This window comes from Malaclemys terrapin, chromosome 5 (genome assembly GCF_027887155.1).
Source record: "Malaclemys terrapin pileata isolate rMalTer1 chromosome 5, rMalTer1.hap1, whole genome shotgun sequence".
Classification (NCBI taxonomy): domain Eukaryota; kingdom Metazoa; phylum Chordata; order Testudines; family Emydidae; genus Malaclemys; species Malaclemys terrapin.
Genome location: NC_071509.1, coordinates 62,173,165 through 62,200,920, shown reverse-complemented (window position 1 = coordinate 62,200,920; position 27,756 = coordinate 62,173,165). Strand labels below are relative to the sequence as shown.

General features: G+C 41.9%; 1 protein-coding gene across 1 annotated transcript in view; it reads right to left on the bottom strand.

Moving 5' to 3' along the window:
• CFAP97 (cilia and flagella associated protein 97) overlaps positions 1 to 23,010 on the bottom strand; it is a 44,059-nt gene extending 21,049 nt beyond the window's left edge. Inside the window, exons 1-3 of the mRNA XM_054028875.1 lie at positions 22,861 to 23,010; positions 12,899 to 13,798; positions 12,725 to 12,796 (exon numbers count right to left, since the gene is read on the bottom strand). Coding sequence (XP_053884850.1) covers positions 12,725 to 12,796; positions 12,899 to 13,763 — 937 coding nt within the window. The 5' untranslated portion in view covers positions 13,764 to 13,798; positions 22,861 to 23,010. The remainder of the gene's footprint in view (positions 1 to 12,724; positions 12,797 to 12,898; positions 13,799 to 22,860) is intronic.
• Between the last annotated feature and the right edge of the window lie 4,746 nt (positions 23,011 to 27,756).

The following is a 27,756-nucleotide window of genomic DNA, read 5'->3' as shown; positions in this document are numbered from 1 at the left end:
CCCTATATTTATTTCAGAAGTCTTATGGAGGGAATAGTGTGCAACTTCTACAGCACAGAGCTGGACTGGCATCTTGCTAAGAACCCTGGGGCAACTAATACATATTTACATAAATTTACATGCATTGTACCAGTTTGATATCCTCCGATGGATTTATTCATCTAAGTTTCATTTACTGGTTCATTTTACAAACTATAAACCTGTTTCTTCCCTTTCAGTTTTATTCTCTTCTCTCTTTCCTTCTGTCATTTTCTCTTTTGTGCCTTTTCCCCCTCCTCTTCTCTCCCTGATTCCTCAGCTTCCAGTTACTCCCTGCCTCTTTTCTTCCATTCTTTCCACTGTATCTTCCTTCCATCCTTCTCCATTTACATCACCAATGCCTTGGCCACCATCACTACCTCACCATTAACATGAGCTATTCCATTTGCAACCTGGAGAGAAGCTCTGCTCCACTTCCCCAGGCTATTGGATCTAGGTGGTCTCACTATTATTAATGCTGTAATATGGAGCTCAATTCTGTTACCAGCCTGTTTATGACTCTTAAGGATATTAGGTTGCTGACAGTAGTATAGCAGGTGCACAAACACTGTAAAGGAACAGCTAGTGACCCAGAAAGGGGAAAAGCTGTGGAATCTCACTAGGGAAAAGTTCTGCTATGAAGTGCTACTCAATGTTACCTCTTAATGGCAGACTTTTGGGCTGCCAAAAACAAACCATTTTCCACACCTTGACATGTTGAGCCACACAAGGCCCATGAGTTTTGCAGTAGGGTTCTGAGGTGGTAGTGTCTGTGCTACAATCAGACAAGATTTCCTCAAGGAAATCCTGTCTTAAAATCTTTCGCTACTCATCAGCCATCTTTTTTTCTGTGGAGGATATCATCACAAATTCATGGCTCTTAGTTGTCTATGACCAGTGTACATTTCTTCCCAGTACAGCTTATGGTGCGGCCTGCACAAAGAAACACAACTGGGTTAGAAATTTCACAGTTAGTTCTCACTTTCATAGTTGTTAAAGAACAGCCTGAGTCACTGTGACAGATTGAATGCACAATCTACTTAATTTATTGAGTAATAAAATAACTTCAGAGCTCTTTCCTAACGTAAATTTTGGAACCTACTAATACCATGATAAATGGCACTTACGCATCTCAACCCTTCATTGATTGAAGCCTCTACACAGAGAGCATCTTCTAACTGAGAGTGCCTTAGTTTCTTGAAATGGGTAAATAATCCCAGTCTTGTTCTATTATACAGTCCCTATGGAGCACAGTAAAGATTAAATATTTAGTCAAGGAAAAAATACATACATATTTCCTCATGAGAGCAAAACATTAGCAACCTTAGCACTACAAATTAAATGCTTGTCCCTACCCAACCTGATAATACAGCATAATCTCACTAAAAATCACACCTTACTAAACTACACTGAAAATCAATATGGGGAGGAACTATTTAATGAAGTGCAGGAGCAGGGTTGATAAGGGTGACCCCAGCTGACCCATGGGAACATGTGTTAGAAGCAACATATCACACTTCCCTTCCCCTTTCCTGGTACCCTGTTCTGCTTTGTACACGCTCCCTGAAGGTCTGGTACTGGCCAGACAGAATACTCTGCTAGATAGACTCTTGGCCTTACCCAGCATGGCAGTTCTTATGATTGTGTTTATTCAACCAGTTATACAGCTGGTTGAATAAATTTATCTGAATATTTAATAAGATATTTGCAGCTAACATTTAACCAGATAAGATTTCAAGTTATTACAAGTTTGTGATATGCCCCTCTCACTACTCCTTTTCTTAACTTCATTCTTTGGATAGTTAGAATGACTATCCACTATTTTATACTATACAGACCAGTGCAGTAAAGTCTGATCTAGGGCTCAGATACTTCACACCAATCAAATGGGTGAACCCCTACTTCAAATGGCATTTTGCAAGGCATAAGGGTTCAGTTGCACTAACTCCATTGCAAGATCAGGGCCTAGGTTATGACCAGAGTAATGTCCTCTGTTATATGACTACCAATAGGCAGAAACATGAAAACCAAGGCTTTGTTCCTTGGGGGTGGAGAGGAAGGAGAAAATATGAAAGGGGGGCGGGGAAGAAACATTATAGGGGACATGACCGACTGGCAAGGAGAACTCTGTGGTTGTCAAGGGAGATTTTGACAGAAAAACGAAGGGGTGTTGACTATTATAGGTTTTTTTTATGGTGCTCATAAACATTAATTTAATTATCCTTACAATAGTTCTGTGGAGTAGTGAACCAAAAAACACAAATTAAATTATCTGATCAAGGTCATACAGAAAGTCTGTAGCAGACCCAAATATAGAAACCAGAGCTCCTGAATCCCAGTACAGGGCCTTAACCACAAGAATACCCCGCTCTCCATGGGAAGGAGCTAACTGGAAAGGATGCAAGAAAAGGGAATGCTGAAAAATAAATTACTAAAGGTAGAGTGAAAGTGAAAAGGGGATTTAAGGGAATGGATTTAATTTAAAGACAACACTGAAAGTTCATTGAGAGGCTGATGTGAATGAGATCATTTTCTCCATAACATAATCCACAGGAAGATTTTTGATAGGCTCACTTTTTGTTAATTAGTAACAGGCCTATCAAAGACATTTAGGTACCACAAGTGGCCAGTCAGCATGGCCTCAAAATGTCAGCCTCTCTTCCAATCCCCTGCCAATTAATCAAAAGTTAGGTTAAACAAATTTGCCTTGTATCATGCCCCAAAGGTCATGAAATTCTGGGTTTGGTGGACTGTAAACAGGCGTTCCAGAGATCGTATCCCCTTCCATACACTTCCCTCTCCAAAGTTCACCTCTAGAAACTGACAGGGCTTATCCACAAACAGAAATTATGCCAGTTAAACCAGTTAAACTAAAGGTGCATTGTTGCATTGATTTAGTTAAATCACTGCAACTTTATTTGTAGATCAGGCCTTACAAAATAATACTAGTGCTCAGACATGCAAAACAGAGCTCCTTAGACAAGCCTACTCACCTGATTTCTTAATCTGAATAACTAATGATTGCTTTGAGACCTTTTCTAGACTGAAATGTATTTATGTAAGATGTGTAAAGGTTAAAGTGGTCTGAAAATATTTTTCAATTTCTGAAATTTTGATATACCCAGTTTAGTTTCTGATTAACAAATAGCAGTACTTGCACGTATAGAGTCATGCAGAGTACATTTCTAATTTCCTCTTACAGGTGAAACACTGAAAGAGATGTTTTGGTAGTAAGTGCCTTCAATGATTTCCATGAAGAGAAGGCTGACTTTTAAACCTAGAACCACAGATAATGATAGCAATAAAAAAAATTCAGCAATTCTTAAACATTCAGATGATCTAGCAGAATAAAAATCCAACCTCTTAAATAAAATATAGGAGATAATTATTGAGCCTAGCAAGTTAGAGTACGGTGGTAGAGTTGATTTAGCTGTCTTACGTGATTTAATTTGCCGCCTCAGCACAAGTAAGTATCTCTACACCAGTCTCTCCAGTCCAAGTAGGGAATTACGTTGCATCAATGCTTGTACCAACACTTATACTTCAGGACTTGCCAGGTATTCTATTTTACTCTGTTCCATTGTCACATGTATAATACAAATTAAAGGATATACAAAGATTAAATACATATCCTACATAAACATTTGATCCTATCAGTCTAAATCCATACTTCTTGTAATATATCGAACAAAAATATTTTCTAGACAATTGATTTTATATGGATTGTATCAATGAGAAAAAGGAAATGTGTTTGAATGATAAACCTTGCATGATTAAACACCTTCAGAAACAAAGTTGATGTTTATTCATTCATCTTACAAGGAAGACAATAAAAACCCTTCAGACATCAGAAAATATGCATATTTCCATAGATTTTTAGGGAAGTCTACATTTCTTTCTTTTAAAATTTAAGAAGAGATCCTAAAGTTTCTAGCTTTTCAAAATATTCATAATGTAACCTGATTAATGCCCTTTTACCTCCAACCCTGCACAAACCTGATCTGATGAAACTAGTGATTTTTAAATCTAAGAGTATAATTTTTTTTTAAGTGGTCTGTTTTAATTTGGATGTAGGAATGCTAGTCTTGCTTAACAGACTCAAACCACTATCATCCAGCAAATGCACTTGCTCAGCATGGCTGGGAACATCTACCATATACATGAATGGAGAAGCCCTAGGAATAGGTCTTGAACCTTTGATTATGCAAAGATAAATTCTGTTTTCTGGAGAAGAGACCACAGCAAAGGGTAAACACAGTTGCAATGTGTTCAGTTGAATGTAGTCAAGTTTGCACCACCTTACAGTTTTCCATACTAGTTTGTTTGAAGCCAGTGGGCTGTTTAGTTACATAGTAATGATACCAAGCTCAGATAATGTACATATAATCCCTATTTTACTGATGACGTATCTGAGGCAGAGGAGAAATTGAATGACTTGCCAAAGGACATGTAGCAGATCAGTGGCAGCGCCAAGGATAGAGTCCAGGTCTCCCAACTGTCAATTCAATACCCTATTCACTGCATCATTCTGTGTCCCATACTAAGTTAATAGAGAATACACAAGAAGGAATTTATTGATTAATCCTCACAGCAACCCAGTTGGTATCAACCTGGTTTAACAAATGAGGAAACAGATGAGGAAACAAAGGGTCAAATTCTGTAATGTTTTACCTCATTACTATTTCATTCATTCATTCATTCATTCGACTTCAGTGGAGATACACCTGGCATAAGTCAGCACAAACTTTGACCTATAGAGGATCAAGTGACTTGCCTGAGGCCATAGAGCAAGTCAGTAGTATAGTGGAGGTTAGAACTCTGGAGTTCCTAGCTCCCACTCCTGTGCTCAATTCATCTCTTATCTGTGGAATCTTAGCGCCTTTCAGTGACAACCAACACTAGATAGAAGTAGGGTCCAGAAAACTAGCACAAGAAAAATCCCCCAAATTCCAGAGCTAGTTGGGGCATGGAGAGTAGATATGGAAATCCTTTTTCAGACGATGCTGAAAGTATTCTTACCTATCCATTTTGTCAACAGTATATTTTATTATTTCCTGTTTGATAAATTTGTTTACAGATTACTCAGACTACAACAGAAAAGATAATGCATCTCACACATTTATGGTTTCAAATTTTAAAATTATAGTGGTGGGAGGGATAGCTCAGTGGTTTGAGCATTGGCCTGCTAAACCCAGGGTTGTGAGTTCAATCCTTGAGGGGGCCACTTAGGGATCTGGGGCAAGATCAGTACTTGGTCCTGCTAGTGAAGGACTAACTTTCAAGGTCCCTTCCAGTTCTAGGAGATAGGATATCTCCATTAATTTAATACTTTAGATCTTATTCTAATTTTCTATAAAGTATTTAAGATTAGAGTCTGATACATGAGCAAAACAGAAGTAAAGTCCATGTATGAAATTCTTAAATAGGAAAACTATATGTACTATGCACTATGTAATGTTGGACTGATGTAACGCGGTTTGTGGAATCACAAGCACTGTCACAGTGAATACAGCTTCCCCATGGAAAGTGGAGAAAATGACACACACAAATTTACTAAGCTGAGTATTTATATCAAATTAGCACCAAAAGGCATCATTCCGGATTGGGTCCCTCTTGGGCTTGCCACTGTGCAAACCGATGTTGAGAGATCCTGCCACAGAATTCACAATCTCTAAATTTGGCCCAAACAATCAAAGCCCCATTCTATATTAACATGTAGATGAAGACCACCTGTTTAAACTCCCATATTTCCCCTCCCACCTACGTTATGGGTTTATTTTTTAAAATTGTATTTAAACATTTTCTGAAATATGATCAATTTGCTCTCTTACCTGTTCTCCTTCAGTAGTGAATGGCCTGGGATCTTCCTCATACTGATGTATTTAAAATCTCATACAGTATGGACATGATCTGTCCAGCACTGAAATGCTAATGGTAACTCTTACACTCAGCATGTCATAATGGATAATCTGCATAATGACATCAGTTCTGCTTCATAATGGAATGCCGTAAGTAATCTCAAATGTGAGCTGAATTTTTTTTAAAAGTATGAACCACATCATATATCACACCACACTATTTAGCATTTATATAGTGCTTTAGAGAGGTGCTGCCAAGTGAAAGTGCACTTGGACTCACTGGAGGGCAGAAGGAGAGTCAAGAAAGGGACAAAGACTGCCCGAAAAAGTCTTTTGACAAGGTTGGAGTGCTATGCCTCCTTCCACTCCCTGCCATATATAACTTGAGAAAGTGGGTGAGTCTTGAAATTTTACCCAGTTTATCCTTGAAGACATCAAGAAGATATTTGTTTTTCTTATCAGAATTAATAATCATGATTTTAGACAGACACAGCCCTTAGTTTTTATATTTATTTTACTCATTTCTATAGTACACCTCTACCTCAATAGAACGCTGTCCTCGGGAGCCAAAAAATCTTACCGCGTTATATTGAACTTGCTTTGATCCACCGGAGTGCGCAGCCCCGCCCCCCTGGAGCACTGCTTTACCGGGTTATATCTGAATTCGTGTTATATCGGGTCGCGTTATATCGGGGTAGAGGTGTACCTGCTGCAGTGGTTACAGAGATTAACACACAAATCAGATGGGCTATCTAGAAAGAATACAAAAACAAACACTAAACCATACAAACAAGCCTCACATAAGATCACTAGACTCTAAAGGCACAGAGTTCTCAAATGAGACAGTCCAGCAGCTAATCACATAATGTTCATACTTTTAAAAATTAGCTAGAAGATCTTTGCTGACATAGAAATTGGGCACTGTCTCACATAACTGGATTCCAGATCATTTAGGACTAAAGATCAATGACAGAATCTTGAATATAACCTGGAAACTAATAAGAAATCAATGCAGATATTAAGCACAGAATTTGAATTCACACCGGCCAGCACCACTCAGGAGGTGGACAAATGCATTCTCCAAACTACAAACTGAAGGTAAGGAGTAGAAACTTAAAGGCAAATTTTATCCTTAGTTGTAACACCCAAATTTTTATTTTAAAAGACTGGTTAAGATCTCTAATCAATCTTGGTGATTGTAAGAACATTAAGAACTATTTTAAATTCCATGAGAGGAGCTAGAGGGGGACCAGAATTATTTCTTCTAACGTCTCAGATTTAGTAGTATTCTCAGCCTGAGAACAAAGTGATGAACTCTAGTTCAAGCTTGGTTTCCTATTTAAGGTTAATAATTGTTTTGAAGAAAAAATATATGTAGCCAGGATTCTTTAACTCTACTAAGAGCAGCATTGTTGGTTGAATGAAGCAAGACCCCACACTCAACTTCATGGCACCTCTATTTGTCTTTAAGGAATAACTTTGGAACACCACATCCAAGCAATTCCAGAATTTCAGGGAATATTCCAGGCATCATGGAAGAGTTTGATTGAGAGGAAGGTCAGGACCCCCAACTGCCTGGTGATGTCAATAGAGGAATTTCTCTGACACCCCCTATTACTGCTTAAACATAGCAAATTGAGCTGCTGTCTCTGATGTGTGGGGAGATTGTTTTCTAGCCTGGAGTCTAACAGAAGCAAGAGAGTCTTAGAAGGAGGGAAGGGGATGGGGGAGACTGGAGAAGAGCACAAGCATCAGGGACCACAGGGATGTGGCAGTTGTGGTGAGGGAAGCCGTTAAAGCTAAGTTAAAGAACAAACTTCCTGTTCCATCTGAAATGGAAACTATTGTTAGGCTAGTCTGCACTGGGCGCTTTGGATTGCTAATGTACAGAAGCCTGGGTCTACTGAATTTGTTCATAGACTACTCCATTGGAGATGAGAGATAGATTGTCTGGGTTGGTCTTTTTACAACTGCCAGTAAAATACCAAGATACCTTGCTATCATGAGATCTAATCCTTGCTAAAGCATCTAGAATGAAAAATGCCCATCACACCCTTCTGCTGAAGAAGATAGACCTTTCTAAGGGAAGTCTGGGAAACAACTGAATTAAAGTCTAATTTATATTTGGGAGTGAGATGAAGCAGGAATGAACAACAGGACAAACTCCAAAAGAAAAGATTATGCACTAATACACAAAGGTTAAGGCTACACATAACAGAATATATACAATAAAAACTCTGACTGATGGGGTTTTAAACAGGCTACTTCACCTTGAATGGAACCTTGAAATATGTGTTATCTACGCATGTTAAACAATCTGTTTCACCTTGTATTTAGCTGTGACACTGATTAAGTTTCCCAGACCTGAAGAAGAGCTTGTGTAAGCTCAAAACTTGTCTCTCTCACCAATAGAAGTTGGTCCAATAAAAGATGAGGTGGGTGAAGTAATAGGTCATTAACAATTTAAACATTTGGGAAATGCATGTTGCTTGGACAACACTTCTACCCAATTTCAAGTAAAATCTTGGTTTACTGTAATCCTAATATTGCTGTGGCTTCCACTTATTTAGATCAATTCCATTCCTATCACTTGACAAGTAGCTGACCTTGTCATCCATATGACCACTAGAGGCCGTATCACAGCTTGCCTTGGCATAGGCAGTGCTTTCATCAGCAATCGACTATAGCAGCGGTCTTCAAACTTTTTTGATCGCGCACCTCTATCAGTAAAAAAATTGAGCATGCACCCCCTGCTGCGCTGCAGGGCCGGCTCTACCATTTTTGCTGCCCCAAGCAAGCAAGCGGAAAAAAAAAGCGCCCGAACTGCCGAAGCTCCCACTTTGGAGACCACTGGACTATAGTGCTGGAATAAAGTCACTTACAGGGTACGTTTACACTGCAATTAAAAACCCATGGCTGGCCTGTACCAGCTGGCTCAGGCTCATGGGTCTCAGGGTAAGGGGCTGTTTAATTGCAGTGTAGATGTGCAAGCTCAGGCTATAGCATGAGCTCTGGGACCCTCCCATCCCACAGGATACTGGAGCCCGAACATCTACAAAGCAATCAAATGGCACCTTGGCCTGAGCCCCAGGAGCATGAGTCAGCTGGCATGGACCAGCAGCAGGTTTTTAATTGCAGAGTAGACATACCCTTAGATGTAGTCACCTGTTGTTAACATCCATCGTTCTGAAGTTCTCTCTCATTCATAATTCTGGCCTCTTATTAAATAACTTTAAAAAACAAAAAAACAGTCATAGAACTGCCCAGTAGTACCTGCCTTAAAAAAGTTCAAAAGCAACTGAAATAACAGGGAGACAATTGTATTTTCAGTACAAATTATTTTGTTCTGATTTAATTCCAAGTGGAAGAACTTAAATATTTAACTACTTACACATTGAAAATTATATTCCTATAGCAAAAAACATTACAGATTTGAGAGACTTAAAAGATTTATTTTACTAGATAAATGTGCTTTAAATTAAAAATTATGAATATTTTTCCAAACTATAATAGTATGGAATAGTATGCCTGTTTTATAGAAGCATGTACTAAGGGCACATAGCATGAGGAAAAATGTACAGTAACTCCTCACTTAACGTTGTAGTTATGTTCCTGAAAAATGTGACTTTAAGCGAAACAATGTTAAATGAATCCAATTTCCCCATAAGAATTAATGTAAATGCGGGGGGAAAGGAGGAGGGTGTTAGATTCCAGGGAAATTTTTTTCGCCAGACAAAAGACATTATATACATATACAGTATAAGTTTTAAATAATTTTAAACAAACTATGTAATACTGTACTCACCAATGATGACTGTGAAGCTTGGTTGAAGCAGGGCGTAGTGGGGTCGGGGCACGGGGACTTGCCCCACTCCGCCCATCCACTCCCCAGCTGGAATGCTGGGTGGGCAGAGTGGGATAAGCCCCTGGGCCCGAACCCTGCTCCCCAGCTGAAACGCCAGATGGGCGGAATGGGGCAAGCTCCCATTCCCTGACCCCACTCCCTGGCTGGAATGCCGGGCGGGCGGAGCAGGACAAGCCCCCACACCACAACCCTGCTCTCTGGCAAGAGTGCTGGGTGGGTGGAGCAGGGCAAGCCAAACAACCTTATAATGGAATGTTGTGCGACTTTAAAAGAGTATAAAAGATCAGCAACCTAATAACAAAACGACTATAAGTGAGGAGTTACTGTATGCTAAAAATCCTTGTCAGCTGCTATAAATTTATGCCAATATACATATTGTTCTATATGCTCAAACTGAAACAGTCATTTTAAACCATAAAAGTTATTTTACACTTTACACCCTGCCCCACCCCCCATTACAGGATGTACACGCCACACCACTCTCTTCACCTACCATTCAATACAGCTGTTTGTTTCAACACAAAGTTTACTCTTTTAACGTCATGTTCTTATTATAGTTTTCTCCCATCTTTTCTCCTTTAGTACTATAACATGCCATTCTGTCTTCATTTTCTCCCCATATCAAAAAAGATACTTTCATGTTACCACTAGGCTCAGTTCTGCAAGATACACTGTTGAATGCCTCCAGCAAGAGGCAGATCACCCACAACTACAGTATGAGCCGGGGGTACATTCACCTCAGGGAACTGTACTCATATAATTGTTACATACACTTATGCCCAGGTATACTTGTTTCCAATATTATAGCATCATCCTTTTTATGTTTCATTAGTAAGGTTTAATAAAATTGTATTAAAAGCATCTCTGATAGTCACACAGTGCTCGCATTATGCTCATAATAAAGCAGTTCTTATGGTTAAAGATTTGTGTTGTACATTTCTGTTCTCTCAGAAAAATTATTTTCCCCTGCACTCATTTTGTGCATACTGAAAAAGATGAAAGTGTAAAAATAATTATGGAATAAAAGTGTCTGTACTCCCAGAGTAGCCACTTTCCAAAAGTCAATATCTTATCTGCTTAGTTTTTGAAGTACCCAAAGTAATCACAGCATCTTATGCTTGCCAGTTTAATTGTTCTAGACTGAAGTCATTTGGAAATTATATAAGTGTTAATCAATATCATTAACTGGTAAATATACCTAAATTCCACTTCTCGCCTCCTGACTTGTATTACTTAAAGATGGCCATGAGTAATTGCTTTTCAGTTTTGTGGAAACAAACTTGCTCCTTATATTCACATCCTTGGAGAATATTTTTATTAAATTATAGTTCCTATTGTTTTATGCATGTGACAAAGTTTGGGCACCAAACCAAAAAATTCCAAGGTTCCCTTCCCCACCAAAATAATCCAGTTTGATTTGAACTGAAACAAGGTTTTTGGTATTGAATTGAAAAACAAAAACCAAACAAAACTGTTTCAAAAATTGACCAAAATGTTTTGAGTCAACCTGAAAATTATTATTTTTTTTTATTTTGAATTTTCCATTTGATTCAGCTGTTCCAGGTGCATTTTACCTTTAAAAAAAATAAAAAAAAAATTGGCCAAATTTGAAATAAAAAACACCATTTCAAATCAAAAAGCCTAAATGAAATGTTTCAACTGCTTAAAAAAAAAAAAAAGTTTCAGCTGAAATTATTTGCCCAATTTGATGTCCCTTTTGACAAAAAAAAAAAACTAATGTTAAAAGCATTTCACCCAGCTCGACCCAGAAGTTTAGTTCCCTACCAATACTACGTACTAACATGATGCTTTGCTGAGTACATGAAGTCACCATTAAGCAGAGCTGCTAGAGCATGGGGAATAACAGATCAGGGTTAGGGAAAGCTTTCTTTTCTTGCCCACAGTGCAGCTTCAAACAGCTAAAGATTTGGTCCATTACACCGTGAGAATAAAGACAGAAGGAATCATTAGGAAAGAAGGTGCACAACTCCTAGTTTATATGTGCTCATTGCCTGATCATCCTAGTCCCATCCCACTGAGGAATTTTGGGGATAGGACAGCAAATGGGACACCAGGCTCCTTCTCACCAACATTAAAAGACATTTCATAAAGTTACTGGGAAGGAGAAGCTACAGTCTAAATGAAAACCTCTCAAAGACTATTTGACTGTTCATTTTTTTATTAAAATATTTTCATCATTCAATATTTAGAAGGAATTTTAAGTTCATTTGATTTGTTTATTTATCATAAGGGCACCAGAAGTTAAAAATGTATTTGTAAAATGGTTGCTATTTATAGCTGTGTTTAATTCTGAGTTGCATTTCAAAGTTGAGAATGTCCATAATTTGATAAAAAAAGAACAGGAGTACTTGTGGCACCTTAGAGACTAACAAATTTATTAGAGCATAAGCTTTCGTGGACTACAGCCCTCCTCTTCGGATGCATCCGAAGAAGTGGGCTGTAGTCCACGAAAGCTTATGCTCTAATAAATTTGTTAGTCTCTAAGGTGCCACAAGTACTCCTGTTCTTTTTGCGGATACAGACTAACACGGCTGCTACTCTGAAACCTGTCATAATTTGATAGATTTCCCAAATTAAAAGTTTGGCATTTTTAAAGAAAATTGCTAGTTATTAAATGGATCATGATTTGACAAATCAAAGTATGATGTCAGTGGAATTGTGAAAATATCAATCCTATTTGGGGATTCATCACATGGCTACTTATCCCTTTACCTATAAGAGTTTATTAAAGGAGCACTTCCATTAGTCTACTGATGTACCAGCGTGCTATTACATAAACAAACAAAACCACAAGGCAGCTTTAAAACTGATGCAACTTGGTCTGAAGCCAATTTTAAAAGAAAAAGCAGCACACACAATGACCCCTAATTTCCATTCGTGCTCAATGCCATAGCCCCTCTCAACACAGAAAAGGTCACACTTTGTAAATAAGTTTGTAAAAATTTTGTTTAAGAAAAATCACCTTTCAAAAGCTGATTCAGGTCCACAGCATCATGCAAGACCTTTTGATTATGTCTGCGATCAAACTCAGCATCTAGTGAGAAAGATACAGATGTAAGACTGGGTCTCAATTTTCCATTTTCTAGTGTGCTAGGCTTTACAAATTTTGTATCGTACTTCAATTCCTCAAAATTACCCTGTAATTCTTGGCTCACATTTTCTTGTCTTTTTACTTTCAGTTTCTTATCATTTGATGCTGCAAGTTCAAAAGATTGGATAGGACTGATGTCTGGTGTTGATAGAGGTGTTACATCAGTCACTGTATCTTCAGACTCCTCTGTGTATTCACCAAACTTTGGTTTTACTTCCACTGACTTTATTCCTGGCCTGAATTTTTGTCTTGGAGATAGAAGAGCCAAGTTACATATACTTCTCTTTGAGGAAGAGTGTGATGAATCTGATATGCAGCTATCAGAATCCATATCTGAACCATCTGTATCCGAACTTGAGGAGGAAGAAGACGATGAGGATGAGCTAATATTGGTATACTTTTTGTTAACTTTCTTTATGCTACTGGATTGCTTAGCTGATTTAGGTCTAACCCTTTGTTTTCTGCCATCATCACTACTGTCTTCTTCATCTGTATAATAATCCTCCTCACCTTCTCTAACTATTTTGGGGATCCCAGCTGGAATGTTTACACGTATTCTTCTACTTAGCGCAGAATTTCTACCTGATGTACTTGCATTTTCTGAACTTAAAGAAACTGACTGTGATGAAGCATTCCCACTATGGTCAGTGCCATCATTTATGGAATGTTCCTTTGGTGACTCTCTCTTTTTCTCTTCACTTTCCTCCTCAGCACTGTGTTCTTGCCTCAGTTTCGTTTCCGACTCTGAGTCTGATTTGGCGATGTGTATATCTCCTTTTTCTATGAGCTCACTAGGTTCTTCGCCATTGGCTACAACAGGGTTTTCTTCTTTCTTTGGCTCTTCCTCAAAATCACTATCAAAGAAAGAGTGGTCCACTTCACCCTCTGACACATCTTCATACCGGTCCATCTCAAAAGTTATTGTATAAATTCCAACTCCTGGTCCTGCAGGTGTGAAAAAGGGTTTTCAAAATATTAACAAAAAGCAGTATACCCTCAGTATAATTCTAGGTTATATTATTAATGATATTATACTTCTATGATATAATTAAATATGTTATGGACCAGGTAAGTTAAATATTTATTTATAATTATATATGGGCCAGATAATACGGTAAGAGGCTGCAGACTTAAGAGAAACAAGCTCAAAGAAAGGAGAAGCGGCAGATAGTTGGAACTAGGACAGTGGGGGGGAACCTTGTGAAGCCCATAAATTAGCATAAATTGGGGCAAAGCTGGGGAGGAAGAGACACTGTACTGCTTTTGGACTCTACAAGGCAGTTTAATGAGGAGGAGACCGGGGGAAACAATCAACCCTGCATAGCTCTTAAGGTGTGCAAGGCAACAGAACCACAGATCTTGAAGAAAGGGGAGCAGAGACCTAAACCTTGTAGAACTGCTTATCAGGGGAAACTTTTACACTTGGCTTGACACTAATGATACTAGCACTGAGCGCACTCCTGCCTCAAGTACTTTTTGAAGCACAGAAATTCCATAGGGCCCATCGTTCCTAGTTCTCTCCCCACTTTTCAACTGCTCTGAAGCTTCAAAGCTTTCTAAATCATGCACCACTACATGAAGAGAAATGGACCATATGAAGTTCAAGAGTGCCATACAGCAGCTTAAGTAGTAAGAAACCAGAGATTCTACTGAGATCCAAAGCTTCGAAGAGCCAATGAAGCAAAAGGAGACCTAGTGAGCTAGACAGCTTGCAAAGTTCCTAAGCACTGCAGGGCAACAGAAGTGGAAGGAAACCTGGGGAGCCATCAACTCTGCAAATCTCCTGAATTCCTCCACAGCTGTTGAAATAGGGACAGGGGAAGCAGGACAAGACATGCTTCCCCCTCCCCCCTCTTAAAAGTCCAGGGTGGAATTTGAGTTTTGCAGTATTTACTTCTTGTGTCAATTGGCTTCAAATATCCTGTAGAATCTGACACCCAGCTCTCAGAGGCATTCAGAGGCATTCCTAAAAATAGCCTAAAAGGAAATGTAATGCTAAAAAAGCTTAACTTTAAGGGGAGGGGGGAAGCTTGGCTGCTGCTTTTCAGCGTTATCTGCCAATGATAGTGTTTCAGTCACATAATGTATGTTACATAACCACAGTATATCACCTGTAGCAAAAAGGAAAAAAAAAGATTAGATATAAGTAAATTCCATGCGGCAAACAATATTGAGGTCTGATAATAGAGACAAGAACGCTGTTCTATCATTTAGTTATTGGTTCATTTGCATCTAGCTACAAAGTAGAGTCATGCAACTAGTGACACAAAGACCTTCTTCTTTTTTAAATTGTCTCATATAAATGGAAGAGTGAAATCCTATGGGTCACAGTTAAAGTTGGTTTGGGGCAATTTTGCACATTTTTTTCTTAAATCTAGATTAGTTAAAAATGTATATCTATATTACCTTTTCTGATCATTTTCATCCATTAACATTTAAGTGTTAACTGTAACATTCTTGCAAATATAGTTTTTGTATCATTATGTTCTTAGCAACCAAGACTACATTAAGAATATTTTAGTGTTACTGGTTATATTGTAACATATAGCCATGCGAAGTCTTCACAGTTGTCACTATGCTGCATAGTAATGGCTAGTCACAACTTCATGGCAACAATGGAGACAGAATTCAAGCATCCAAAATACAGGTCTTTTTGAACTACAAAAGAATTATTTGTTAGCACTCTGTGGCCTCTAAACACACAGTTCAACAGCTTCGATTCTGCCCAGCAGATAAGGATGGTAACATTAGCCGCTTCACGGCAATATTAATATTTTATTCATAACATTACCTCTTCCCTTTTTCAGACACAGTCCCTTCACTTTGTAATCTTTACATTATTAAAAAAACAGAAATGCTGCTTTGGTCAATTTCTCTCAGTGACATACTTGGTGATTCACAAACTAGACATTGCTTTAATGGGGAGTATGAAATGAAATTATATGAGAGGAGTTTGAGTCTCAGTTGGTACTTTTGTATTTTATTCCCTTGTGCATCTAGGACACATGACATTTCTTTGAAAAGTGGGATTTGCCAAATTATTTGTAGTCAGGGATTTTTCAGGAGAATAGCACACTACATATATGTACAAAATCTTTTATTATACTGTCTGTAGAAAGTACAGATTTTTACTATTTCAGTTGCTAGACTATGGAATCAACAAATGAGATCATGAAGTCTTAGTAAAAGCTATTACTGATCCAAAATACCTATGCCTAACTTCTGATTTTAATAACCCTCTTATTTACACATTCAAAGAAAACATGTTTCCTGCTGTATACGCTAACAACTGTCCATCTAGGAAATTCTTACCAAGCATCAATTACTTACCTAAGCCCCTGTCTTTTCAACACTTACACATATTCTTAACTTTACTAAAATAAGTAGTCCACTGACAGCAACAGTAAATTATGAACATAAGTTTTTGCAGGACTGGGACGCTATGGAATATCCTAAAGAATACAGTAGCTAGCTGGTGGTAGTAAAACAGTAACTATAGGTATCCACTACCAGCTCCCAAGTTTATTATTAATTATTTGAATTATCACAGCACTTAGTGCCACAGTCATGGACCAGGACTCCACTGGTCTAGGCAATATATAACAGACAAAAGACAGTGTCTTTAAAGAATGAGGACCAAAACTTTGTCAGCCCTAAAGATTTCTTAAAAAAAAAAAAAAAAAAAAGTCATAGTATAAACCGCATTTAAAAATAAATAAATAAATAAATAAATAAAATAAAAGCTGCTACCAACACTACTCCCCAGAGATCAGTTTGGAGATGGGTTGTAATAATAGGTCCTCTGGACATTACTGTAATATAAATATCAAATAATAAGACAAAGGTAGGATAACTTAGGTTGAAGGCACATATTAGTGGTTTGAATGGATGTTATGTTTCAATGTTAAGGTTAAAACAAAGTTAGAAACCCAAAGTGTATAAAGTATGGAAGTACACAGTTAAAGCATCTAGACTAATTTAACCAGTCCCTGGAGTTGTCCTCCTACCATTTCATTTTTTTGCACATGGAGCACTGAAGAAAACATGCATCCCCAATACCAAATGTGATGATTTACCACCACACAAACGTCCCATCTTTCATTACAAGTGCTCCAATTTCATGATTGGGACATATGGTGTTTGTATATGTGGAGTTATTTAAGTTAAGCTCCAATGTGGATACAAGAATAAATGGATATAAACTGGCCATCAACAAATTTAGGCTTGAAATTAGATGAAGGTTTCTAGCCATCAGAGAGTGAAGTTCTGGGACAGCCTTCCAAGGAGAGCAGTGGGGGGAAAAAAAACCTAACTGGCTTCAAGACTGAGCTTGATAAGTTTATGGAGGAGATGGTCTGATGGGATTGCCTACAATGGCATGTAGCTGACCTGCGACTGCTAGCAGCAAATATCTCCAATAGCTAGTGATGGGACACTAGATGGGATGGGCTCTGAGTTACTACAGAGAATTCTTTTCTAAGTGTCTGGCTGGTTGGTCTTGCTCACATGCTCAGGGCCTAACCGAACACCATATTTGGGGTTGGAAAGGAGTTTTCCCCCAGGTCAGATTGGCACAGACCCTGGGGGTTTCCTCTGCAGCATTGGGCACAGGTCTCTTGCAGGTTTAAACTAATGTAAATGGTGGATTATCTGTAACTTGAAGTCTTTAAATCACGATTTGAGTACTTCAGTAAATCAGTCAGAGGTTAGGGGTGGGTGGGTGAGGTTCTGTGGCCTGAAATGTGCAGGTCAGACTAGATGACACTAGATGTACAAGGAATCATGCTAATTTTTTGCCTAATGACACTTGAAATAAATTACCAGCACCTGGAATGATTAGGTCTCATATTGTGAAGTGTCATGCACCTCCTGTAATGCACTGAATGCTCTCAAAAAGAAGAACAGGAGTACTTGTGGCACCTTAGAGACTAACAAATTTATTAGAGCATAAGCTTTCGTGGACTACAGCCCACTTCTTCGGATGCATCCGAAGAAGTGGGCTGTAGTCCACGAAAGCTTATGCTCTAATAAATTTGTTAGTCTCTAAGGTGCCACAAGTACTCCTGTTCTTCTTTTTGCGGATACAGACTAACACGGCTGTTACTCTGAAACTTGTCATGAATGCTCTCAGTACCTCTGAATATTTGGGACTTTAAACAGAGTTGGGAATGAGTCCCTTGAGTGCTGCTTGTCATATCAGGAATCTGTAAAATTGTTTAAAGTCTATTATGAATCACTAGGCCACAAAGCAGCATAGCTAATACAAGATTTTAGTTTGTGTGATCCTTATTTAAAAAAAAAAGGCTAAGGTAGTATAACTTTCTGATTTACTCAGGTCACTGCTAGGGGAAAAAGAGTAAATACTGTGTTCGAAAGCTCGGTTGGTTTCTTTCAAGTTTAACTCAGAATTTCTACTGTTTGGATTTTTGGTGTGGCAGGGGGTGTGGGTTATTAAACTAAACCAATGTTCTTCAAGAGTAATATACACAAGCCACTGAACTGTGCCTGTAACATTAATGGAGATTTTGTGTGGGAATCTCCTTAGTTTTTTAAATAGCACTAACATGAGACTAAAAAGCTAAGGGGGCCTTTGAAAGAGGGGGGCATGTGAAGTGCTGGGAAAATTACTTTGCTAATACACAGTTCAAGGTACCTTAGGAGGGAAACCAATCTCCTACAGACCTTAGGTCCTGTACACAAGAATATGGCTTTGCTTGTGTAAGTGAATCAAGGTGAGCTAGGTTAGTTAGTTGGTTTATCAGGCCAAAGCCACCTCCAAGCTTAGCTTTCTTCTGACACAGAGGCCCCCCAGCAGAGTCCCCTGTTCTTTGCAAACAACTCTCACCACCTCAGATCTCTCAAACTCACTACACCAGACATGTCATCCAGGATATTTATCCATAAAGAGTAATATGTAAAGTATTTACAGAAAGCCTGTAACTTGTCAAAATTCATAATCATTGCAGGTAATATTTAAGGAATTATAGAGAAAGAATGCTTTATGGACTTGGAATAAAAGTCACCAGGGGCTAATCAGTCTCAGTGATGGCCCATTTGGGTAGTGAGGGAGTTGTCATCCTGCCCTGTGTAGCCAGTGACATAATGCAAGGCTGAACTGTGTGGCCTTGCAAAATACTAGGACTTCCAATGGAAAACAATCAGAGGCAACTTAAAAAAATAAAAACCACTTGAAGGTAAAACAGGAACTTTACAACAAGACAGGGGTTTGCCCTGTCTGTGAATGGGGGATGGGGACTGTTGTCAGTATAACACAGAGGAGTGAGAAGCACTCTGGATCCATTCACTGAGAAAACCCCTTGTGGTATGGGGATGTTTTCATGAACATTTGGATCCTGGTTCTGGTGAAACCAGTCTGCTTTGCAACACACTGAACTTTGAGGAGGAAACTTACTTTATTGGCTAGGAAAGGTAACTATTAAGTCTAGACCCAAGGTTTGCAATTGGTGATTGTTTTATATTGTTATCATTTATTTCCACCACTCCCTTGTTTCTACTTTAATCTTAATTATTTCTTAAATAAGCCTACTTCTGTTTTATTGTAAGGGCTCATACTGCTGTGTGGTTTATGGGAGCAGTGGTTTAGGGTAACACTGGTGAAGTGGGGTACACTGCACCTTTGGGTGCAGAGGATTTGGATTTTCTGCAAGCAGTCAGTGTCAGCAGCTGGATATCACAGGGGACTAAGGTGCATCAATTGTTAAGCTGCAAGGTTAATACAGGGCTGGTATAGTTCTGAGGAGAGTGCTTGAATGGCTAAACGGATGGCAGAATTAGGTTGCTGATTCCCCCCCCCCCCAGCAAAGGCAAGACTCCCTCATGCTGGAGGCATGGGGTTACAATGTGACTCTCAGTCATGGGTGCCCCAAGAAAAGTCATAGGCTTCCCTCACCCCTGCTGCGTGGACTTTCAGAAGCTTGTGAAACCCCTTCTCCCCCACAGCCCTAGAAGACTGAGAACCATCACCTCTACATGTCTTAGAAGACTCTCTGGGAAACTTCTGAATGCTCTTCCTGTTAAGCCTTAGATGGCAGCCCTTCACCAACCTTCTCTTGATCTGTCAGTCTTCTAACGAATCAAATAGGCCCAAAAGACTAAAAAAAGCCTACTAAGACTCATGGGATGGAGTGTGTCAGGATGAACCTCCTAAAACGCATGAATGAGGGGGCAATGAGCCACCTAAAATTCACTGAGGGTTCTGCATGCTTCAGGAAATACACAACGAAAGAGAGGAACAGTCCTCTTTATCCCACAAATGCTCTCTTCAGTCCCCATATCTGCAGGTTTTCTAAGGTCCATAGCAAGGGAACCCTACTCCTGGAGACCTTAGGATGTGTGTGGAAGCACACCTGTGAAGAGAGAAAAGGAAATGGGGTTTTCATGGGCTGGGGCAGGTAGCAGAGCAGGGAAACTCTCCAACAGCTGAATCCAAACAACTGAAGCTTATGACTTATTTGATAATAAAATAATAATAATATGACTTATTTCCCAGTCTTCATTCTGAAGCTAACATCAAGCAAGAAAATGCTTCTAATGTTTAGTATTATAAGCTGATGTAGCTTTAGTATCCACAATTTTATTTAGAAAGCACAAAGAACAAACTAAAGCAAACTCAAAAAATACAACTCAAAGAGGGAGGGATAGCTCAGTGGTTTAAGCATTGGCCTCCTACACCCAGGGTTGTAAACTCAATCCTTGAGGGGGCCATTTAGGGATCTGGGGCAAAAATCTGTCTGGGGATTGGTCCTGCTTTGAGCAGGGGGGTGGACTGGATGACCTCCTGAGGTCCCTTCCAATCCTGATATTCTATTATTTTAGTGCATCTTACCTTACAAGCAACATGTCTGATTAATTTCATTTTTGATGGAAAATGCCCCTTTCATCATTGACAACTCTTCCTAGTTAAGTATCAGAGGGGTAGCCGTGTTAGTCTGAATCTGTAAAAAGCAACAGAGGGTCCTGTGGCACCTTTAAGACTAACAGAAGTATTGGGAGCATAAGCTTTCGTGGGTAAGAATGAAAGACATCTGAAGAAGTGAGGTTCTTACCCACGAAAGCTTATGTTCCCAATACTTCTGTTGGTCTTAAAGGTGCCACAGGACCCTCTGTTGCTTCTTCCTAGTTAGTGATTAGCATTTTAAGGCTTTTCTACAGGAAAAGGGATTAGTTTCTCATGAAAGCATAAGTCTGCACCAGTTGCATGACACCCCATATATGCATCAGAACAGACCACAGAGACTGAAAATAAATAGCCAAAAGAGATGGCTCTGTTTTTTTACTCCATAACAAAATACTTCTCTTGTTGAATAGTATGCTCTCACAGATACATACATTCAACACTTTATGGAACTATTTATATATCTTTCTATCCATCATTGTCCAAATAAGAACTCTGTACATGTCATAAGAGTGACTAAATTACAGTCTTTTAAAATAAATAAATGTAATAAATATAAGTGCATATTTACCTTCTGGTTTGGATGTAGTCATCTTGCAAATGATGTGCTATGGATTGTTTGACACAAAGGACTAACAGTTTTGTGATTAGCCCGTTACATGTTACCATTAAGCCAGTTTCAGCAAAACTCTGTTTAACAGAACCATACTGAAGAGGAAAACTTCTAGCAAGGCTTACATACTATTATGCAACAGGTCATAAAACAGTTGTTATTGTGTGAATGCAAACCATGTTGACCGTATTTAAACCATAATAGCTTCCTTAACAGGCTTTAAGAATGTATAGACAGTGCTTCATATGTGTGGTATGCACTGCTGTATATTATGTAATATCCCCTAAGATGCCCAGCAATGCATATCTAAGATCACAATTTGTATTGTTGTTCTTTATTTTGTTTGGTGCAGAAAGAGTATACATACTTCCAATGTATACAAAGTTTGAGCAGATTGCAACTTACTTTAATGGATTTATAGATCCCCCACAAAAAATTAGTAGTTAGTTGTCATACAGATGTGTATTACTACTGATAACAGCAAAGATACAACATATTTTACTAAGCACTATTAAAATGTTACTCTTCTCTATTTCCTATCCCATCACTCCCACCTCTTTTTCTAGGCCAATTAATTTAGCAATACTGCAATCCAGTGGTTGACACAAAACAGTCAACTATTACAAAAGCAATCCTGTTACGGACATTAAATTGAGGTACCAGTAAATGAATAAGGTAGTTGGATGACACATTATTTAAAGGAAAGGACTTTGATTTCCATACAAATACCTTGCTGATCAACACAGATGGGGAGATGGAGACACAGAAAGTTGGTTAATATGGATATTTAATTGGAACATGATTTAATTCAGGTTTTCAATGCAAGCAGAAACTCTCCAAATATAGCTCAACCAACCTCCACACTAAACAGACACCTACATAGGTGTCACTCAGGCAGGGACTCAAGTAGCAAACCAGTAAAATCCTTGGAGGGTGCAGGGGGGGAAGCAACCTCACTAAAATATAATACAAAATATATAATTAAAATCTTCCATTTTCCAAGGCCTGTTAATTACACGGTGCCTTTGCCTGCCCACTCGGGGGTGCTGGAGGACAGCACAGCCTGCCGCTGTCGTTCGCCCCTGGCAGGGCCTGCACACCCGGAGGAACAGCCTGTGTGCATGTGGACGAGGGCAGGGGGGAGGCTAGGACCTGGGGAGAGGCAGAGCGCATCCAGGCGAGGGCCCCCGGGGAAAACTCGCGGGGGCTCTAGCCGCGGGCATCGGCGAGGATGCTCGAGGGAGGGGGGCGCACAGGCGGCACCTTTACCAGTCCCACACCGCCGCTAGGGCCGCCCCCTTCCCGTGCAGGGCAGCCCCGCCACCCCCGGGGAGCCTGACGCCAGGGTGCCCCGGGCAGGGGCTAAGCTCCCCTGGGACTGAGCTTTGTTGTGGGCACAGCCGGAGCCGCCAGTAGCGCCGGGCCGACGGAGCCCAGCAGCCTCCTCCCCCGGCCCTGGCCCCGCGGGCGGATACTCACGGAGAACTGCGCTGCAGCAGCTCGGCTCCGGGCTCCGGGCCCCGCGCCTTTCGCCCAGGCGCCAGCAACAAGCCCGGCCCCTGCGTCGCCGGGGAGGGGGTGGAGCTCCGCTCGCTGGGCGCCAGGGGGCGACCTGGGGCCCCTTGCGGCTGCCTCCGGGGTGGGGAGAGCTGGGGCAGGGCAGCTCCGCCCTTGGCAACGCGCCTTATCAACGTGCCGCAAAGCCGGGCCCCGGCGCTCTGCCTGGGGAGGGGGCGGCGCTGTGTAAGTCCCGCACGGCCGCACTGCGGCTCGGAGCCGCGGGTTAGACTGGGCGGTGAGGCCTGTCACGCTTAGTGCCAAGGGAACCCGAGTCTTTTATTCGAGTAGTTTTGCTTGGCCTTTGTGGCCGAGTAACTGTTGGGGCTGAGCGCAGGGACTGGATTAACTTTTTGTGGCGCATGGCGCGGGGGTCGGTCCCCGGAGCGAGGGGCCGGTGTAACGACACGAAACACAACCCTGCCAGGGGCATGGCAAGGGAGGCCCCGCAACACCCAGCCGCGTGCGAGGGCACTGGTTACAAACCGCAGTTGCCAGATGCACAATGGCCCATCCGGCCCTGTGCTGCCAGCGTATCCCTTCCCCTGGGGGTAGGGTTGCCAACTTTCTAACTGCACAAAATGGAACATCCTAGCTCCGCCCCTTCTCTGAGGCCCCGCCCATGCTCACTACATTCCCCCTCTCTCCGGGGCTCCTGCTCCCCACCCTCACTCACTTTCACTGGGCTAGGGCAGGTGTTGGGGTGGGGTTCTGGGGTGAGGCTGGGTATGAAGGGTTTGGGGTACAGGAGGGGGCTCCAGGCTGGGGGGGTGGAGCCAAGGGATTAGGAGTGCAGGAGGGGCTGCGGGTTGTGGCAGGGGGTTGAGGGGCAGGAGGGGGTGAAGGCTCTGGGGTGGAGCTGAAGATGAGGGGTTCAGGATGTGGGAGGGGCTCTGGGCTGGGGCAAGGGGTTAGGGTGCAGGGGGATGAGGGCTCTGGACTGGGGCCAGAGTGGGGGGGGCTCTGGGCTGGGGCAGGGTGTTGAGGTGTGGGGGGGAGGGCTCTGAGTGGGAGTGCAGGCTCGGCTGGGGATGGGGGGTTTGGGATACAGGAGGGGGCTCCAGGTTGCGGGGGACTCAGGGCTGGGGCCGGGGCTTGGGGCGCAGGCTTACCTTGGGCGGCTTCCGAGTCAGCAGCACAGCTGCCTGTCCTGGCTCCATGCTGTGCCTTGGAAGCGGCCAGCAGGTCCAGCGCCTAAGCGGCGGTCCAGAAGGCTCCGCATGCTTCTCTTGCCCACAGGCACTGCCCCCCAGCTCCCATTTTGCCCATTTGCCAGGACCAGTACCAGGACAGGTAGGGACTAGCCTGCCTTAGCCCCACAGCGCCACCATCCAGACTTTTATCAGCCTGGTCTGCGGTGCTGACCGGAGCTGCCTGGGTCCCTTTTTGACCGGGTGTTCCCTGTCTTCATTGAGTCTTTCTGTTAGTGCATTGTACCATAAACTCACAGGTGATCTCACCCTTCTTCACAGTATTTTAGAATCAGAGAAGGGTAGGACTGCACTCAAGGCGGGACTAAGTATCATCTAGACCAGAGGTGGGCAAACTATGGCCCGCGGGCCACATCTGGCCCACAGGACTCTCCTGCCCGGCCCCTGAGGCTAGCCCTTGGCCCCTCCCCTACTGTTCCCCCTTCCCCGCAGCCTCAGCTCACTGTGCCGCCAGCGCAGTGCTGTGGGCACTGGGGCTGTGAGCTCTTGCCGGGCAGCGCAGCTGCAGAGCCGTGGCCTGACCTGGTGCTCTGTGCTGTGCATGGGCATGGCTGGCTCAAGCTGTGCGGCACGGCTGCCTGTCCTGGTGCTCTGGGCGGCGCGGCTGTATCGCCGCCAGCCACCAGTGCTCCAGGCAGCGTGGTAAGGGAGCAGGGAGCAGGGGCCTGGCACAGCCTCCCCTAACTGGCCCGCCATACAATTTTGTAAACCCGATGTGGCCAAAAAGTTTTCCCGCTCCTGATTTAGACCATTCCTGACAGGTGTTTATCCACAGGCACCGGCTTCCTCAGGGCCCCCGGGGGGCTCAAACCCCCTACTCTTCCCCAGGCCCACCCCACTCCTTTCCCCCAAGACCCCACCCCTGGCCCATCTCTTCCTACCCCACTCTGCCCAGGCCCCGCCCCCACCCCTTCTCCCAAGCCCCCAACCTCACCTCTGCTGCACCCCATCCTGCCTTTTCCTGACCAGTTCCGCCCTCTCCCCCTAGTGTGCCCCGTCCCCGCTCCTCCCCCACAAGCACCTCCTGCAGGCTGTGGAACAGCTGATTGCTGTGAGTAGGAGGTCCTGGGAGGGAGGGGGAAGAGTTGATCAGCAGGAGGCCAGCCAGTGGAGGGGAGGAGCTGGTGGGGGAGAGAGGGAGCTGGCTGCCAGTGTGTGCTAAGCACTCCCTAATTTTTTTTACGTGGATGCTCTAGCCCTGGAGCACCCACGAAGTTGGCTCCTATGTGTTTATCTAACCTGCTCTTAAAAACCTACCACAGAGATTCCATAACCTCCCTAGGCAATTTATTCCAGTGCTTAACTATCTTGATGGATAGTAAGATTTTCCTAATGTCCAACCTAAACTATCCTTGCTGCAATTTAAGCCCATTGTTTCTTGTCCTATCCTCCTTCTTGTAACAACAATTTTTCTCCCTCCTTCTTGTAACAACCTTTTATATACTTGTAAACTGTGACCATGTCCCCCCATCTTCTCTTCTCCAGACTAAACAAGCCCAGTTTTTTTCAATCATCCCTCATAGGTCATGTTTTCTTGATCTTTAATAATTTTTGTTGCTCTTCTCTGGACTTTCTCCAGTTTGTCCACATCTTTCCTGAAATGTAGCACCCAGAACTGGACACAATACTCTAGTTGAGGCCTTATCAGTGGGGAGCACAGCGGAAGAATTACTTCTCATGTCTTGCTTACAACACTCCTGCTAATGCATCCCAGAACGATGTTCACTTTTTTTTTTACAGGTTTCAGAGTAGCAGCCGTGTTAGTCTGTATCCGCAAAAAGAAGAACAGGAGTACTTGTGGCACCTTAGAGACTAACAAATTTATTAGAGCATAAGCTTTCGTGGACTACAGCCCACTTCTTCGGATGCATATAGAATGGAACATATATTGAGGAGATATATATACACACATACAGAGAGCATAAACAGGTGGGAGTTGTCTTACCAACTCTGAGAGGCCAATTAATTAAGAGAAAAAAAAACTTTTGAAGTGATAATCAAGCTAGCCGAGTACAGACAGTTTGATAAGAAGTGTGAGAATACTTACAAGGGGAGATAGATTCAATGTTTGTAATGGCTCAGCCATTCCCAGTTCTTATTCAAACCGGAGTTGATTGTGTCTAGTTTGCATATCAATTCTAGCTCAGCAGTCTCTCGTTGGAGTCTGTTTTTGAAGTTTTTCTGTTGTAATATAGCCACCTGCAGGTCTGTCACTGAATGACCAGACAGGTTAAAGTGTTCTCCCACTGGTTTTTGAGTATTTTGATTCCTGATGTCAGATTTGTGTCCATTAATTCTTTTGCGTAGAGACTGTCCGGTTTGGCCAATGTACATGGCAGAGGGGCATTGCTGGCACATGATGGCATATATCACATTGGTAGATGTGCAGGTGAACGAGCCCCTGATGGTATGGCTGATGTGATTAGGTCCTATGATGATGTCACTTGAATAGATATGTGGACAGAGTTGGCATCGGGGTTTGTTACAAGGATAGGTTCCTGGGTTAGTGGTTTTGTTCAGTGATGTGTGGTTGCTGGTGAGTATTTGCTTTAGGTTGGGGGGTTGTCTGTAAGCGAGGACAGGTCTGTCTCCCAAGATCTGTGAGAGTAAAGGATCATCTTTCAGGATAGGTTGTAGATCCCTGATGATGCGCTGGAGAGGTTTTAGTTGGGGGCTGAAGGTGACAGCTAGTGGTGTTCTGTTATTTTCTTTGTTGGGCCTGTCTTGTAGGAGGTGACTTCTGGGTACTCGTCTGGCTCTGTCAATCTGTTTTTTCACTTCAGCAGGTGGGTATTGTAGTTTTAAGAATGCTTGATAGAGATCTTGTAGGTGCTTGTCTCTATCCGAGGGATTGGAAATGCGGTTATATCTTAGAGCTTGGCTGTAGACAATGGATCGTGTGGTGTGTCCTGGATGGAAGCTGGAGGCATGTAGGTAAGTGTAGCGGTCAGTAGGTTTCCGGTATAGGATTGATCTAGGCTGAGGTTGATGGTGGGATGGAAATTATTGAAATAATGGTGAAATTCCTCAAGGGCTTCTTTTCCATGGGTCCAGATGATGAAGATGTCATCAATGTAGCGCAAGTAGAGTAGGGGCGTTAGGGGACGAGAGCTAAGGAAGCATTGTTCTAAGTCAGCCATAAAAATGTTGGCATATTGTGGGGCCATGCGGGTACCCATCAATCCACACAAGCGGTCCATTTCCTGGACACTACTGTGCTAATAAGCGATGGTCACATAAATACCACCCTATACCGGTCTCTACGCAAAAGAATTAATGGACACAAATCTGACATCAGGAATCAAAATACTCAAAAACCAGTGGGAGAACACTTTAACCTGTCTGGTCATTCAGTGACAGACCTGCGGGTGGCTATATTACAACAGAAAAACTTCAAAAACAGACTCCAACGAGAGACTGCTGAGAGCTAGAATTGATATGCAAACTAGACACAATCAACTCCGGTTTGAATAAGAACTGGGAATGGCTGAGCCATTACAAACATTGAATCTATCTCCCCTTGTAAGTATTCTCACACTTCTTATCAAACTGTCTGTACTCGGCTAGCTTGATTATCACTTCAAAAGTTTTTTTTCTCTTAATTAAT